Below are 19,219 nucleotides of genomic sequence, written 5' to 3' on the forward strand. Positions count from 1 at the left end.
AGATTTGTCCTTCTTTAATTTATGTATAGCACTTGATATTTCACTTTCGGTTATGTCTTGATCTAAAGAGCACTCTATTTGATCGTCAGTATTCATGTCATAATTAGTTAAGAAATCTTCAACTTCGCTATTGGTTGTCGGGTTGTTAGACGCAATATGATAGAAATTATTATAAAAGTCATCACTAGTAAGTTCTGATTTGACATGTTTTCGTTTCTCAAATTGTTTATAAAAAAAATTCGGGTTGTTTTTTCGTAAATAATTGAATTTGTTACATAACAGGGAACGGGGCCCTGAACGACAAAACTGTAATACATGATCAAGACATTATCTCTTATCACAATGCAGAGGCGGACAGGCATTTAGCAATCTAGTGGTTGATTTTATGAATCTCTATCATGAATCTGAGAACCGGCCTCGGTGGCGCAGTCGTTAAGCCATCGGACTACAGGCTGGAAGGTACAGGGTTCGCAAGCCGGTACCGGCTCCAACCCAGAGCGAGTTCGTAAGGGCTCAGTGGGTAGGTGTAAGGCCAACTACACCCTCTACTCTCTCACTATCCACTAACAACTAACCCACTGTCCTGGACAGACAGCATAGATAGCTGAGATGTGTGCCCAGGACAGCGTGCTTGAACCTTAATTGGATATAAACATGAAAATAGGTTGAAATGAAATGAAATGAATCAGAGGACTGCTACTCCCAGATTAGTTTACTAAATCAGGACAGGACAGAGCTCTTTGGAATAAGTACAGCTGTGATGACATGCACTTATGAATCACTGTTAAAACAGTGATTACATCAGGTGTTCGCGAAAGCTGAGCATATCCTGCTCACCGGTGGCACCCGTCACTAGTACTGCCACCCGAGAGATAAAAAGTATGCAGAAGTTAAAAATATGGAATAGCATCAGTCATCATTTGGTCATCATTTTAGTAGATATAGCCTCCAAATATCTACCATAAAACAATTTGAAGATCCTCAGGAATTTCTGGACATCATAACTCAAATTGTCATACTCTTGTCAATAAGGAATTCCAGCATATCATAGTTTACTTAGTCTGAATTCAATCTCGGTTTTTACGAATTGTCCAGTTCAATGGAAAATAGTTATGTATTTATATTTTTGTTCACTATTCTTTGTAACAACGTGGCTTGAATTAGCTCAGTCGATTGCGTGCTCGCTTGAGGTGATTGAGTCGCAGAATCGAACCACCTCGGTAGATCCATTCAAATGAATGGGGTTTTTCTAATTCTAACCAATGCACTACAATTGATCAAAGGCCGTGATATGTGCTTTCCTGTCTGTGGGAAAGTGCATATAAACGATTCCTTTCTGCATTAAGAAAAATGTAGCAGGTTTTCTCCGATGACTACGTGTCAGCATTACCAAATGTTTGACATCAATAGCCAATGATTAATTAATCAATGAGCTATAATGGTGCACGGTGAAACTAAATAAAATAAAAATTTTACATTCTTTGCAACAAATACCCCACTGAATGGAATGGAGTTTTTCTTTAAGTTTGCCGTGGGGGATTCTTGTTTATAATGTTGAAAAATCTAATATTTTGATATTAGTTAACTTTGATCTGGATTGAGAGTGAATGCACATGTGATTAATTCCACTTGTCTTGAAGACGTTTTGACAATACCTGAAAAGGCCATCCTTGATAGTGGCCAGGCTAATGGCCAGTCTTCGAGACAAGGATGTCGTGGTGCGTTTGCTGGACCCCGCCGTGTATCTCTTCTTGTATGGATTCTCATGAAGTTTTGGAATCCAATACAGAAGAGGAATGGACATTTTAATTTCAAGCCAAATGTGCGAAGGACTGATTCGTGGTTTTTGCTAAGGGAAATACCCTTAAAAATAGATTAGAGCTCGACTCCATAACCTTTACGTCTCAGAGGTATTTGCATTTGATTTTTTTAAATATGAAAAACCCCAACATTTCTTGGTATTAGTAACACCAGGATGACTAGAAACACCTCAGATGTACAAAAACGAATAATGTAAATAATAACAGATTATGTAATGTCCGATTTCAGTGATACAAAATGGCTCTAATAGTGAAAAATACCCCGTAATGTCTGTCTATGGTCTGTCACTTTAACGAATTGTCCAGATCCATTAAAGATAATTATATATTTATATATCTTTTCACCTTTTAAACTTCGTAAGATACAGTTAAAACTTTTCAATACACACTTACATTACCAGGATATATATATATATAGTGTATTTTTTTTATATTACCAAGTCATTAATAATTAAAATATAATCCTGTTGATGACAGCCCCACTCTGTTAACTAAAACAAAGTCTGGAAATAAATGAATAACGTCACTTTTGTGTCCGACAAGGTCTTGCTCGCAAGTTTCGTTACCTTAAAGTGTGTAGCGTGAGTTTTCAGCCAAAGGAAGACTTCCGTTTGCACCCCCCCCCCAACATAATAAACACATATCCTGCTTTGTCTTATTTTAAAACGAAACAAACACATGGGCGAACATAGGATTTTGAAAAGGGGGGTTCCAATACATAGGATTTTGAAAAGGGGGGTTCCAAAATAGATTGCAGAGATATTGGGCATATATTTCTATGTTGAGTAAATATAATAATGTCAGATATCAATGTCAGATATATTAAATTATAAAAAAGCGATTTCGGGGGGGGGGGGGGGGGGGGGGGGGTCGGTCGAACCCATCGAAGCCTCCTATGTACGCCCATGAAACACTACCTTATATTAATTGTGTCCTATACGAACTTGGGGTTGCTAGATCAAATACTGCTACATAGAATAAGGCCACTATGTAACTATGTTTACAGAAGAAGAAATGTGCAAAAACTCATGAATCTGTTCTTCGCACATTTGGCTTGACTTTAAAAATCCGACTATTTCTGGTTCTCCTCTGTGGAATGGTACATATAAAAGATCACTAATGGAAAAAATGTACTTTAAGTTAATAAATTTTATTAAATAATAGTAATAATTTGATATGTCAACTGAAGAGGGAGATAGAGCTTTAAAACACTAACATTGGGGTGGGGAGTGGGGGTGGGGAGTGGGGGTGGGTGGGGGTGGGAGCAGGATATTCATATTTACAAAATAGACGTAACTGCATCATTTGATACAAAAAAATCACTAGCCATCGGGCATGGCAATAGTAGTTATTTACTAGCCCAACATTGAATATCACTAGCCATGGGAGTGGGGCTACCATAATCTAGAAGCCCTGAAATTACCAAATGTTTGACATCCAATAGCCGATGATTAATAAATCAATGTGCTTTAGTGGTGTCGTTAAAGAAAACAAAACTTTAACTTTTAAAATGTGAAGATATGTCCATTCCTCTTCTCTACTGGATTCCAAAACTTCATATGTCAGTAGTTATTACAGGTCTTAAGGTGAGATTGGGTGACTTCAAAAACTGCGTACTGCTCAGCATTTTGACAGAACTAATGAAATTTCATTTCCATTAATCATTAAAACACACAATTTGTTATTATCAGACAGCGATTTAAAAGGTTTAAGGCATGAGTTAACCGTCCCAAGTATAAACAAGACAGTACGTATCACGGCATTTATTATACTAGTCATTCATAGGCGTCGAGAAATGCCAGTGACTGGGATGTGGCAGCTATAATTCATCTATTGGTGGGGAGTATATACTAAATTGTTAAATCAAATGAAATAATTACTTTCAGTAAATAGAAAATACGACAAGAATAGAGAGAAAAGGAAATGTTTTATTTATCGACGCACTCAACACATTTTATTTACGGTTATATGGTGTCGGACATATGGTTAAGAACCACACATATATTGAGAGAGGAAACCCGCTGTCGCCACTTCATGGGATATTCTTTTCGATTAGCAGCAAGGGATCTTTTGTATGCACCATCCCACAGACAGGCTAGTACATACCACGGCCTTTGTTACACCAGTTGTGGAGCACTGGCTGGAACAAGCAATAGCCCAATGGGCCCACCGACGTGCGCACCAGGCGAGCGCTGTAGGCCTACCACTGAGCTACGACGACCCGCCCTGAGTGGCCGTTAGATATCAATTATCTTATTTGTAACGAGTTGTTTAAAAATGCAACGAACGAGCGAAAGTTAGTTGCATACGTTTTTAAACAATTAAACATAAATGAGATCTAACGGACTCGAATGTTATTATATTAATAATTTAAAACAAAAATCGATGTAGTATTTTGAAGTGAATAGTCCTATACTCTAATATGTTAATTATATACGAATTCAGGGGCAAGCTCCCACTAGGGCCTCCACGAGACCAAAATATTGGGACTCGAGTACTCGAGGGTCAAACTCGACCCGGACCCAGGTACGAAGACACAAGCGTTAAAAAGCATTATGCATCTTAATTCCAGTGTTAGACATGGATGCCAAATCATGCCATTGTATAATAAACTATTGCATTCCACACATTCGACTTTTATTTTCCCTCATAGCCCTATAATGCAACCGGCGGCAATTAGCATACTGCCCCCCCCCCAAAAAAAAAAAAAAAATTAAATGAGAGTTCTGGTTTTCCTTGCACGGGTACTCGAGTCTTTCTAAGACTCTGCTCCTGCCCGAGTACTCGCGGAGACCCTAGACTTTTTTTAAAAAATTTATCATGGTATCGCTGTGTTTGTACCCCCAAAAGCACAGTCGATTATTAATCAATCATTAATGGATTTGTCCAAACTGATGATCGATCACAAAATGTCATCCTATAAACGACTCAATCTGGTAACACTATTTTGACAACTAAAATTTCAGGTCTCGCTAGGTATTAGATAGGAATAGCGGTAATTCTACGGGGTAAGGGAGATAAATGAGTAAGTTACGTGTGTTATACAGAGATGCTGAATAGCGATTGGCTCAAAACCAGGAAGTACTCTTTCACTCTCATTGTTCTCCTTCTTTCACCTCCACACGTGTTGTGACACATCAATAGAGAGCTTCCCTGTGGAACGATGTCGGAAGAAGTGAATTGGGAAGAAAAATATTTGGGGTTACATGAAAAATATTCGGCTTTATCAAAGCAATGTCGCAAAGGTAATTTTGTTTTGTCTTTCTTTTTGGAGTTTCTTAGCCTAACTCTTAAAATTTTATTAATAATTAAACTTATTTGTTATTAGTTTTCCATACCATATTTATCCAGCCAGTGCGCTAAAAATTGGTATAGCAAAGGTTGTGGTATGTACTATCCTGTCTGAGATAATGCATGATTTAAAAAAAGAAGATCCTTACTGCTAGTTCATGAAGATAAATGTCTCCAGCCTGATATTTATTATTGTGATGTTTTTTGCTGTGTCGTAGGCAGGCCACTGAAAATTGCAAGAATTCACACTTTGCTCGCATGAATCTAATTTTGCAAAACATTTTTTGTTTACGCAAAATTTGGATCACCATTTACTTGGATATAACAGGTTACGCAAAAAGGAACTGGGTTACCTGGATTTATTTGTGTGTAACCGATAAATGGGTCACGCAGATTTTCATTTGTCAGAGGTCTGCGTAGGTCCAATACAGGCCCGTACGCAGGGGGGTGGGGGTGCGACGGGTGTGTACGCACCCCCCCAAATTACTAAAGGTCCACTTTTCTCTATTAAATTTAAATAACGTTACGTAATCGTTGTTGTTTTGAGGGGTTATTTTTATGTTGATTTTTATCATTTTAAATTTGACTCAGACACCAGGCGTATACTCATTTCTATCAGGCATACATATACATCATTACAGCGTTGGAAAATATTGCACATGGTGCCAATGTAGATGCATGTGGCCTAGATTTTAGGGAAGCCAAGTGGGATCCAGAGTGTCGCAGTGATGCAGCATCTCTATTGGCGAGTCTCACTTCATTCGACTTCATTGTGACGTTTCTTACGATCTATCACTTCTTGTCATACCTCGGTGGCATAACAGTTAAATTGCAAGGGTGGTCTGTTGATATCATCAAGGCCTACCATCAGATCTCAACCGTGAAAGCAGTCTACAAAGCGGTATGTGATGACGTAGAGGTCGAGTTTTCAAGATCGTATAAGCAAGCTGTTATAATGGCTAGTGCTGTCAGCACTATGCCATCAATGCCACACACTGTTGGTCGACAGACTATGCATAGTAACGTGCCTGCAGCTACACCTGAAGAGCATTATCGGCGAAATGTTGCAATTTCCATTCGTTAGCCACATCCAATCTGAGCTTGACTCACAGTTCTCCGATTTATCGGTGCTTTCATCAAAGCTACTGGGATTAGTTCCATCAGTGCTCTGTGAGGATGATGTACCATCACTTGAAGAGGTAGTTGATGTACACGCCGACGACATGCACTCACCTGAAGTGTTCCCGCAAGAATTATTTAGATGGAAACAAAGATTTCTACCATTATCCCCTGACCAACGTCCATCCACGGCGGCAGCAGCGATGAAAGAGTGTGATGATGACCTGTTCCCTAATATCTCTGTGCTCCTGAGATTGTGCTACACTATTCCTGCTACAAGTTGCGAGTGTGAACGAAGTGCAAGTGCTTTACGAAGGCTAAACACCTATCTACGAGCAAGCATGAAGCAAGAATGACTTTCAACTCTCGCGTTAATGCATATCCATTATGACAAGGACATCGACATCGGTAGAGTGGTGGACATATTCGCTTCAAAACAGCCAAGGCGTCTCGAATTTGGAACACTATTAAAAGTACTGCTGGATGGGTCGCTGCCTTTAAAATGTGAAGCCACATAAATAAATAAACACTAGTAATCCATCACTACACTACTCACATTCCAATGATAGTGTTCAGCATGTAACACGCATGAAATAAACATAAATTATTGTTTCGGTTTTGTGTGTGTTTATATATATATATATATATATATATATATATATGTGTGTGTGTGTGTGTGTGTGTGTGTATGATTTCTGGAATATCTTTACTTTTTGCGATTTAGTCTGAAAGAAATTTGAGTCTTAGCCCATGGCCGTTGTTGGTCCCATCACGAGCAATTTGCACCCACCCATTAAAAATCCTGCGTACGGGCCTGCAATAGATATCAAAATGTAAAAAAAACCCGGACCTTGGTGCACTACCTTACTGCTGGCCCAAGTACTCTGTCATTCGAGAGCTAGACAGACATTTGGACGGTTTTGATCATTCTCTTGGCCAGAGATAACTCGGTAATGAAAACACCGAACATTAATTTTTATAAATTACAAAGAAAGAAAAACTATATCGAAGCTCATACTTTTAACATTACTAATTCTGTTATTCAGGAGTCAGTAAATTGCATTTCAGGCCATCTAAATTTCCCAGAACTCCTATATAGTGTTATAATTACTAAAACCTGCACTCGTACGATATTTAGATATCTCCATTTTGGGCTTCAACAAACAAACAAAAACCATTTTACCCAGGGTGATTAGCCCCATGGATCCCATGATCAGGGCTTGGGACCTGGACCTGACCAAGAGCCTGCCGATCCTGGCCCCCCCCCCCCCCCCCCCCCCCCCCCCCCCCCCCCCCCCCCCCGACTTCAAATTTTCTCACGCCTAAGAATTGCAACAGCTCTGTATATATATTAAACCTCTATGTGTCACAGGTGGGTGGGATTTAGCTCAGTCGGTTGAGTGCTCACTTGAGTTGCTTGCCTCACAGGATCGAACCACCTCGGTGGATCCATTCAACTGATTAGATTTTTTCTCGTTCCAACCAATGCACTACAACTGGTCAAAGGCTGTGGTATGTGCATTCCTGTCTGTTGGAATGTGCATATAAAAGATCCCTTACTGCATTAGGAAAAATGTATCGGGTTACCTCTGTTGACTATTAATCAGAATTACCACATGTTTGACTTCCAATAGCCGATGATAATTAATCAGTTTGCTCTAGTGGTGTTGTTAAACAAAACAAACTTTAACTGTGCCACAGAAGGTGAATTTTTTTTTTTTAAATTACAAAAAAAAAGAAGTGGAAACTTGTTGTTTTAACATAACTAATTCTGTTATTCAGGTGCCAGGAAATCACATTTCAGGCCATCTAACTTTCAAAATTTCATAGGGGAGTATGCCCCCAGCCTTGCAAGTTGGTTCACCACCACCCACCACACCCTAATATTCAAAATGTTCCGCTATGCATCTAGGAACAATCCTCATCACTGAGCCCATTGTGTTAAATTGTTCATACCAGCCAGTGCTTCATAACTGGTGTAACAAAAGCCATTGTGTGTACTGACCTGTCAGTGTAAAATATTGTTATTTTATGTTCCTCATGTGTTGTTGTGTAACGGCCTGAGTTGTAATAAAGTTCTGATATGCAGTGTTCTAGCTAGCAATAAATAGAGGGGCGCTGCGCCCTGCCCCCATTTAGTGCCACCCTGCCGGGTTTGTTTTCGCCCCGCCCCTGATTATCGCCGCCCTGCCCTAATTCATTGTCAAACAAAAATACAAAATCTTGCTTTCCTCTCAAAGCGTGTACAGTGTTGTCTGAATTCCCAATTAAAAAACGTTTGACAATACATTGTTTGGCCACAGTTGTGAAAGCCGACAGCAGTAATGTGATATGTTTTTTCCTTTTCTATTGTTAGTCGATATGACTGCAGATGAGCGGACAGGCAGTCTTACAAAGCTTGAATGCGAAGTAATCCTCACACCATCATGCACATAACCACACACCACCTAGCAAACACCTAGTTGAAAGTAGACCATCATGATAAACTTCGACAGAACGTCAAATGCGAAATTTATTTTGATAAGTAAATTTTTGAAAGTAATTGTTGCCTTTGCAAATACCCAGACCAAGATACATATAGTTTTAACTGATGTCAGTAGTCCTTATCAATGACACATTGATTGCATCTTTATAATATGGCACAGGGTAAACTAGCAACACCGGTTATTTGGTCTATGAAGGCATAACTGTGTTTTGTAAAAAGCATGTCTACAAAAGCTATTTAATGAAATCTATCTAGACCTTGACATGCAATAATAGCCGTTTTTAAATGCAGTGAGCAACTTGTTACCAATATATCCGTATGTCAATTTTTCAATTTGTTTCTTCTTTTATTTCTTGATTTCTTTTTATTTATTTCTAATCATTCTCTCTCTTTTTTTTCATTTCTTGATTTCTTTTAATTATTTCATTTATTTATTTTAAATTACATTTGGGCATAATATTAAATGGTATAAATAATATATATAATAAAAAAAAGAATATGATTTTTTAGGTGATCCAACCTTTTGTAAAACATTTTAATAGTTAAAGTTTGATTTTATTTAACGACACGACTAGAGCATATTGATTTATTAATAATTGGCTATTGGATGTCAAACATTTGATAATTTTGAAATTTAGTCTTAGAGAAAAACCTGCTACCTTTTTCCATTACCCGGTAGTTTCATCGTTTATATACACCATCCCACAGACAGGATAGCACATACCACGGCACATTCCAGTCGTGTTGCACTGGCTGGAACGAGGATTTTTAATAGTGTCTATATTTAGTACATTAGTACAATAATATTGCATACGGCGATGAATGTACTGTTTCATCAAACATCCAAATTTAAGAATAATAAATCTGGGTTTAGAAATTGATTGTCCCCCTCCCTCCAAAAAACATTTTGTAAATTAAAACCAGCATAGATATTCCTACATATGTGATATTTATGAATGTAAAAAATTCGATCATATCCAGCACTTGCCTCTAAAATAAGATTTTCCGGTTAAAAATGCCCTACAATTAAATTAGCCCCATCAAAATCCTAGCTAGAACACTGTGATATGTTCTGTAAAAGGTGACCCTTGCTGCTAACCACAAAGAGTAGAACATTGAGTGGTGACTGGGGTTTCCTATCATTATCTGTTTGGTCCTTATATTATAACATTGATAAAATGTGTTGAGAAGGTTGTTAAATAAAACACTGCTTTCATTGTCTTATTTCCCCCCTAGGGGTGAGACGTACCCCAGTGGTAAAGCGCTTGCTTGATGCTAGGTCGGTTTGGGAACTATCTCCGTCGGTGAGCCCATTGGGACATTTCTCGCTCCAGTCAGTGCACCACGACTAGTACATCAAAGGCCATGGTATGTGCTATCCTGTCTATGGGATGGTGCATATAAAAGATCCCTTGCTGCTAATCGAAAAGAGTAGCCCATGTAGTGGCGATAGCGGGTTTCCTCTCAAAATCTGTGTTGTCCTTAACCATATGTCTGATGCCATATAACCATAAATAAAATGTGTTGAGTGCGTCGTTAAATAAAACATTTCCTTTCTATTCCCACTCAAACTAGCAACAGCCCTAATGAGTTGTTACTTTGAAAAATTTATAACATATATGAAAATAGTTTGAGGGGACATATTTTGATGTATATGTGATGGGGGGTTGTATCAAAAGGAATTTGCCCGAAAATTTAAATGTAAATTTCATTCTTTGTTTTGAAAACTATCATAGTCATGTGAGGTAATATCCGGTTCCCCCCCCCCCCCCCCCTAATGCACCCCCTATGTGTATAGTAGCACGTCCCATTATCATTTGGCATGAAAAGGATTGGTTGATTGGAAGGATTTTTTAAATTTTGTGTTAAGTAGAAATGTTCCAGTTTGGTCTTTATTAATTCATTATTAAGTCAGGGGCAGGATTTAGCTAAGTCAGTTGAGTGCTTGTGTCGCAGGATCGAACCACCTCGGTGGATCCATTCAACTGATTTTTTTTTCTTTCTGTCGTTCCAACCAGTTTATCACAACTGATCAAAGGCCATGATATGTGCTTTCCTGTCTGTGGGAAAGTGCATATAAAAGATCCCTTTCTGCATTAGGAAAAATGTAGTAGGTTTCCTCTGATACATGTCAGAATTTCCAAATGTTTGACATCCAATAGCCGATTATTAATTTATCAATGTGCTCTAGTGGTGTCATTAAACAAAACAAACATTTCTTTTTGATTTTATGATCTTGGAAAGATTCTTCTTGGAGCATGCAAGGGGCAGATGGTCCATTGGCTTGCCAGGATTTTATATTGGGGCAACCACACTGTCTATGAATCATGTAAATATAAAAGGTGTTTGGTAAAAATGAGATGTGATTGCAGGCACAGGTGCAGGAATTTATGCAAGGGGTTTAGATTGTTGTGAGTGAAGTTTATAGGGGGAGGGGTCGAGTCATGTTTACCTGGGTCCCGTTCCACGAAGCGATCTTAGCCCTAAGATCACCTTGGTACATAGGGTAGCTATGCACTTAAGGTGATCTTAGGGCTAAGATCGCTTTGTGGAATGGGGCCCTGGAAAATATATTTAAAAAACAGAGAAAATTTGCGAGTGCATGGGGGTTGCGACTCTCAAAACCCTCAACCTGCACATGCGCCTGTGTTGTTTTGATGAATAGTATTATTACGATAATTTGCAGTCACTATGAAATTCACAACTGGCAATACATTGTCGTCCCCAACTTATTCCTACTGTTCATGGAAATTATTTATATCTGTGGGATGAGTATTAGTAGGTAAATTATTTATATCTGTGGGATGAGTAGTAGTAGGTAAACTATTTATATCTGGGATGAGTATTAGTAGGTAAACTATTTATATCTGTGGGATGAGTATTAGTAGGTAAACTATTTATATCTGTGGGATGAGTATTAGTAGGTAAACTATTTATATCAGTGGGATGAGTATTAGTAGGTCTACTATTTATATCAGTGGGATGAGTATTAGTAGGTCTACTATTTATATCTGTGGGATGAGCAGTAGTAGGTCAACTATTTATATCAGTGGGATGAGCAGTAGTAGGTCAACTATTTATATCTGTGGGATGAGCAGTAGTAGGTCTACTATTTATATCAGTGGGATGAGCAGTAGTAGGTCAACTATTTATATCTGTGGGATGAGCATTAGTAGGTCTACTATTTATATCTGTGGGATGAGTAGTAGTAGGTCTACTATTTATATCTGTGGGATGAGCATTAGTAGGTAAACTATTTATATCTGTGGGATGAGTATTAGTAGGTCTACTATTTATATCTGTGGGATGAGTAGTAGTAGGTCTACTATTTATATCTGTGGGATGAGCATTAGTAGGTAAACTATTTATATCTGTGGGATGAGTATTAGTAGGTCTACTATCACCATTTCACACTTTTGGGGGCAGGACCTAGCCCAGTGGTAAAGCGATTGCTCGATGCACGGTCGGTGTGGGATCGATCCCCGTTGGTGGGCCCATTTGACTATTTCTCATTTTAGCCAATGCACCACAACTGGTATATCAAAGGCCGTGGTATGTACTACACTGTCTGTGGGATGGTGCATATAAAAGATCCCTTGCTGCTAATTGAAAAGAGTAGTCCATGAAGTGGCGACAGCGGGTTTCCTCTCAATATCTGTGTGGTCCTTAACCATATGTCTGACACCATATAACTGTAAATAAAATGTGTTGAGTGCTTCGTTAAATAAAACATTTCTTTTTTCCATTTCACACTTGAAAAATTCATGATCTGTAACTTAGTTTGTTCAGTATAGTTACTCAAGTGATATAATACAGATACCAGGCTGTCTTTGCAAGTAGTTTGTATAACATTATTATCACCCTCTGTAAGATGGTGATATATCATAACAAGAAGACCAATGTCTTATGTAAGTTTTACTGATGACGCATTCTGTTATGTATACTGTATGTATGTACACAGAGTAGGTCACAACTTCATACGTAGTTTTTCTGTGAATTTTTTATGTTCTAGTCAAAGTTGTTTGAGAACCTTGCCTAAGCCTAAGGATATAATGTACATGTCCAAATATAATGTATCTTTTAAGGGGCTATCTCAAAGTTACATCATGCTATATTTTAAAATTAATTTTTATTTTCAAATGTAAAAATGATTATTTTATTTAACATTTCATTGAGCATGATAAAAGTACAGATATTTGACTTAACATTTTATTTAATGTTGATCCCTTGCTGCTTTTTCAGTAGGAGTAGTGATTGTGGCATAAGCAGGTTATCTCTCTCTCTCTCTTCTCTCTTTCTATCTTTCTCTCTTTTTCTCTGTCTCTGTCTCTGTCTCTCTCTCTTTTTCTCTGTTTCTCTGTCTCTCACTCTCTCTCTCTCTCTCTCTCTCTCTCTCTCTCTCTCTCTCTCTCTCTCTCTCTCTCTCTCTCTCTTTACCGGCCTTGGTGGCATCATGGTTAGGCCATCGGTCTACAGGCTGGTAGGTACTGGGTTCGGATCACAGTTGAGGCATGGGATTTTTAATCCAGATGCCGACTCCAAACCCTGAGTGAGTGCTCCGCAAGGCTCAATGGGTAGGTGTAAACCTCTTGCACCGACCAGTGATCCATAACTGGTTCAACAAAGGCCATGGTTTGTGCTATCCTGCCTGTGGGAAGCGCAAATAAAAGATCCCTTGCTGCTAATCGGAAAGAGTAGCCCATGTAGTGGCGACAGCAGGTTTCCTCTCAAAATTTGTGTGGTCCTTAACCATATGTCTGACGCCATATAACTGTAAATAAAATGTGTTGAGTGCGTCGTTAAATAAAACATTTCTTTCTTTCTTTCTCTGTCTCTCTCTCTTGCTCACTCTCTCACTCTTTTCTCTCTCTTTTTCTCTCTCTTTTTCTCTTTCTGTCACTCTCTTTTCTCCCCCTCTCTCTTCTCCCTCCCTCCCTCCCTCCCTCCCTCCCTCCCTCCCACTCTCCCTCCTTCTATCCTTCCCTCCCTCTGAGGAATCAAAACAACAATATACCAATAGTTTTAAAATGTCCTCAGATATCATTGTATACAAATATTCCTTTCCATTGTTTCCTTTGATTGTGTGTGCTGTATTTCATCAACTCTTGTATAACACTTGCTGTAAATACCAGTTGGGTTATTAGGCGTAATGTTATATAATATTTCCTGTCTGGACTGTAGAGATAAAGGTGTAGTTTACTTCCATATTATTACAATGTAAGCTTATATTATGATATGTTAGTCAGGAGGGGTTATCGTGATTAATAAATATTATGACACGTTCAGTAGATATGATACATGGTTTGTATCTCTGTATCATGTATCACAATGTCCCCTTGTTTGAAACTGGTCATAGTTTTCAAGAAGTGTGATTGTACTTTTCACTGTTTATTTGCTGAATGTGGCTGACTCATTCAGTTATCCTCACTCAGTATTGTTTTAATATCCTTGTTCAGTGCAGTAATGAAAGAAACACCCCACCCCACCCCCAAAATTTACAGCTAAAATGATGAGTAGGCCCATCATATTGGTGCATACACTCCTCTGTGTGGAAAAAGAAGTTTTTATTTTATTTTTCAATAATAATAATAATAATAATAATAATAAAAAACCTTAAGCAAACCAATATTGATTATATGTAATCTTTTTTGGCAAAACCCTATTTCAGGTTATTCAGATTTTGAATTTGGTCTTGAAGGTTCACCTTTTTTCAGTTTCAATATCCTACGCACACACCTTTACCCTTCACCTGTCCCGGACATGCATACACACACAGAAATTTTATTTTATATTTTTATAATTTAATTAGGACTATTCCAGAGTTAAATTAGAGGTTTGTTATTGTTTTGTTTTTTAAAATGGTGTTTTTTAGTGGTGGTGTCTGTTTTGTATTCAGTGTTCGAGATTAACGGTATCCTGATATCCCGGGGATACCAGAATTTAATTTTGGATATCAGACTTAAAGAACCCAGTATCCCACTGGGATACCATATGATGTTGTTGGTTTTCTTAATCCTTTGTTTTTATTTTTCACTGAAACAATGAAAGTCGTCATTTACTGGTGAAGTTAAGTAACAGTATTTTGGAGCTCGTACCCATGCTATGCCGTAACAATATTCCCCCAACTTGTACCCAGTCTAATGCTATGCTGTAACAATATTCCCCCAACTTGTACCCAGTCTAATGCTACATTGCAGCAATAGCGGCATAGCAATAGACTGGGAACCACTAAGTCGTTATTGTTTTTGTTGTTCTTCCCTTCAAATTTTATTTGAGATATTGATTCCACATCTGCAGAAAATTGATACAGGTAGGTTTATCATTAGTAATGTCAGACACACTTATAGATTACTGCTAAATATTAATTTATGTCAGTATTACTCAAAAATAGATGCAGCAAATATTTTTGCCAATTCCGTTTGATTGCAAATTTCACGAAACCGCAATTTTAATTGCGGCGTAGCAATAGAGATACTAAATTCTCAGGTGGGATACCAGATTTTGAAATGTTAGTATCCAACTGGGATACTGCCCAAAATTTTAAATCTCCGACACTGGTATTTCAAACATAGAGATTGATTTTTTCTTCTTCATTTTTTCAGTTATAGAGAAACATGAAGACTTACTGGACAGATACAAGAAAAATGAAGCACAGGTAATTATATTTAATATGGCTGGTTTGTATACATGTGTTAATACACATTATCACTTATTGTTTTCATCATCAGCAGCAGAAGTAGCAGCACCATCATCATCACCACCACCATCATCATCATTACCACTACCATTATCGTCATCATCAGCATCTAAGGTTTTTTCTTAAAGTGGCATTTGCAACAAATAAATATGATTAAAAGGCTATTTTGTTGCATTTAGACATATTTCAGATATACAAATGTTAAATATTGGCAGATAACGTACACCAGGTATATTCATTTTGCTGTCATTGAGGAGTTTTACTGACAGCAGTAATTTTTTTCTAGCGGCACAAAAGTGCTATTGGTAATGCTCGCAACCACTGCAATTTATATCTCAACAACAGCAATTGCTGTCGGTGCCATTGTTACGTTCAAACCCTGTCACCACCACTTCCATCATCATCACCAACACCACCAAAATCATCATCATCAAAAAAAGCCGCTGTCGCTACATAGGCTACTCTTTTATGACAGGCAGCAAGGGATCTTTTATTTTCACTTCCCACAGGCAGGATAGCAGAAACCATGGCCTTTGTTGAACCAGTTATGGATCACTGGTCGGTGCAAGTGGTTTACACCTACCCATTGAGCCTTGCGGAGCACTCACTCAGGGTTTGGAGTCTGTATCTGGATTAAAAATCCCATGCCTTGACTGGGATCCGAACCCAGTACCTACCAGTCTGTAGACCGATGGCCTAACCACGATGCCACCGAGGCCGGTTTCATCATCATAACCACCACCACCATCATCATGACCACCATCATCATAACCACCACCACCACCATCATCATGACCACCACTACCACCACCATCAGTATCATCATCATAACCACCACCACCATCATCGTCTTCATCACAATCATTACCACCACCAAGATCATCACCACAACCACCATCACCATCATCGTCATCGTCTACTGCAGCAGCATTATTGTGATCTTCATTCTCCTCATTTTCATCATCATGAAAGGAGTAGGTATGATAAGGGTAATTTTTGGCCCCCAAATAAATGTCAGAATGTCATACATATTTTTATAGATATATCAGGCCTCAGACCACAATTAATTTCGCTATATGTTTCTATATAGCCTTAGTGGCTATAATATTTTTATTAATATCAGCAGGCCCGTGAAGTTTTGTATGTACCTTTGCCTGCATGGGGGACACATACCCTGAAAAGGACAACCCCTGTTGTCCAGCTCTTTCTCCCAGCATATTGGTTTAAACAGACACACCCTCTAAACCTGGCCGGAGTACACCCATTTTACACAAAAAGCACTACTTTTGCATGGGCCGGAATTACCACAAACAAGTCTTCAATGTCAACAAGTTACACATGTTTACAAACTACATGCTATCCCCTGTCACTTCAGTCAAACAGTTGCCACTTCATAGCTGTCTGCCATGAAATAATCACAGTCAAACAGCAGACTACTTGCCCGGTGAAACTTCCGGATTTTGGACAACCAAATGGGAAGATAACTGTAATCTGAGGCCTATCAGTCAATTTTTTCCCCTAAAATCTGGCCCACACTAATGCATTCCAATGATATACATATTAAAGCAATGCTCGGTAAGTATCGGTATGTCACCTTTAAACTGAGAGTATACAGAGGCTGTGTTAAAACACCTACCACAGTGCCTTGCCATGGCCAATTTTAGCAATGGAAACTTGAGTGACACCAACTTCAAAATGTAATAACTTTATCAAATTTTGGAATTTCTTCATACAATGAGCAGCTATTTTTTCTTCTACATATGTTCTATCTGCACAGTGTTGTCTTGGAAAGATTTTGAAATATTTAAAGGAAAAAAAATCAATCATTAGATTTTACTTCATTTTTAATGAAATATTAAACTTAAATTTAAATTTTGAAAAAACAAAAAAATCTAAAACTGTAAAATTTTGCATTTTAGATATGATAAGTGGAGGCTTAGTAAAGATATGGTGACTGAATTCATGATACATTATTAGAAATGTGTCAGAGGGATGGTGAAAGTCACAAAATTGGGGCCATTTGCAACAAATGTTTACACACTAATTTCAGGGAAAATTAGACATGATAGGCCTCATATTCAATTTTGACCTGCTGTATTTACTTAATCTACTTCATTTACTGTATTAGACATGTAGCCACTTTGTAAAAGGCAAAACAGTCCATATAAATGCATATTAATATGAATATGCCCTACAGATATTACTTAGGTATACACCATAATATTTTTTTTGTTTTGTTGACGACAACTTTGAAAATGAAGATTTTGTCACAAAATGCTGATATAAATCCTACCAAGAGGTACTTGCACCATATTTTTCAGTTTCCACTGATAACTGTTAACAAGTGTAGTCATGTGCCAGTGTCTGGGATACCTCAGTGTAGTATTTCTTGATTGGAAGGATGTTTGTAGTAATGACCACTGAATATGCATTATGGATTATTCTGCCATCTGTATTACAAGCCAAATGTTAACCTTTTTGGCACATTTTCTGCAATAAACTTGACAAGTATACCAGCATCTGATTACTGAACACAATAAATACATTCAGACAGCATAGAATATTAGCCTATTAGATTTTCTAAGGATAAAAGACCATTTTTGAAAAATTACTGAAGTGTGTAATTTACATAAATGTAGGTGAAATGTATTATTAGAGTACTTAATCTTGTTAAAAACTGTATACTATTTATTTAAAGTGTTTAATTACATTTAGTAGTGATATATTCATTATATTTAGATTTTCTGTCCAATTGCAATAATTGAGAAACTCATTAAAATTCAATATGTAAAAAAAAAAAAATCTCAATATTGACTAACAAAATCCAAGTTTTGCTCATTTTTACCAAATTATTAGCTCAAAACTGTTAAAAAATATTGCAACAACCTGTAGTAACATCAGAGGTCATTTTATGCTATTTTGGAGGATACTGAAATTTAAAAGTTGAAAATTTTAATTTTAATTTTTAATAAATTCAAAAAAAATGTTTTTTAATTTAATAAAATATTTAGAAAATAAATAAATTAGTTTTCATATTCCTTGTGGTATGCACAATCAGTCTGTGTAATTTCACCTCTCTGGTTATAATACTTTCATCAGAATCAAGCATTTAACCGGTGTAATGTGTGAACTATATCAGGCCTCAGACCACAATTAATTTCGCTATATGTTTCTATATAGCCTTAGTGGCTATAATATTTTTATTAATATCAGCAGGCCCGTGAAGTTTTGTATGTACCTTTGCCTGCATGGGGGACACATACCCTGAAAAGGACAACCCCTGTTGTCCAGCTCTTTCTCCCAGCATATTGGTTTAAACAGACACACCCTCTAAACCTGGCCGGAGTACACCCATTTTACACAAAAAGCACTACTTTTGCATGGGCCGGAATTACCACAAACAAGTCTTCAATGTCAACAAGTTACACATGTTTACAAACTACATGCTATCCCCTGTCACTTCAGTCAAACAGTTGCCACTTCATAGCTGTCTGCCATGAAATAATCACAGTCAAACAGCAGACTACTTGCGCGGTGAAACTTCCGGATTTTGGACAACCAAATGGGAAGATAACTGTAATCTGAGGCCATATGACTCCTAGTCAATAATATGCCATTTTTTAGATGTCAGCTGCTATGGGAAGGGAAATAAATGAGGCCTTAAACGGGAGATCCGTGTTCTTGAAACAAAACACAAAACAAGCCAAAAATGTTAACAAAATGTATTCTTTTTATAAAGTAAGAAAGATAAATTGGTTTAAACATCACAATCAACAAAGTACAATATATTCAAAGTTCAAGAGTACA

The 19,219-nt window shown here is 37.6% G+C and overlaps 1 protein-coding gene across 1 annotated transcript in view; it reads left to right on the forward strand.

The window, feature by feature from the left end:
* Positions 1-4,929: 4,929 nt before the first annotated feature.
* The window catches only part of LOC121383233 (shootin-1-like), a 67,182-nt gene continuing 52,892 nt past the window's right edge, over positions 4,930-19,219 (forward strand). The window contains exons 1-2 of the mRNA XM_041513125.1: positions 4,930-5,065; positions 15,318-15,370. Of these exons, the coding sequence (XP_041369059.1) occupies positions 4,984-5,065; positions 15,318-15,370 (135 nt within the window). The 5' untranslated portion in view covers positions 4,930-4,983. The remainder of the gene's footprint in view (positions 5,066-15,317; positions 15,371-19,219) is intronic.

Source organism: Gigantopelta aegis, chromosome 10, assembly GCF_016097555.1.
Source record: "Gigantopelta aegis isolate Gae_Host chromosome 10, Gae_host_genome, whole genome shotgun sequence".
Classification (NCBI taxonomy): domain Eukaryota; kingdom Metazoa; phylum Mollusca; class Gastropoda; order Neomphalida; family Peltospiridae; genus Gigantopelta; species Gigantopelta aegis.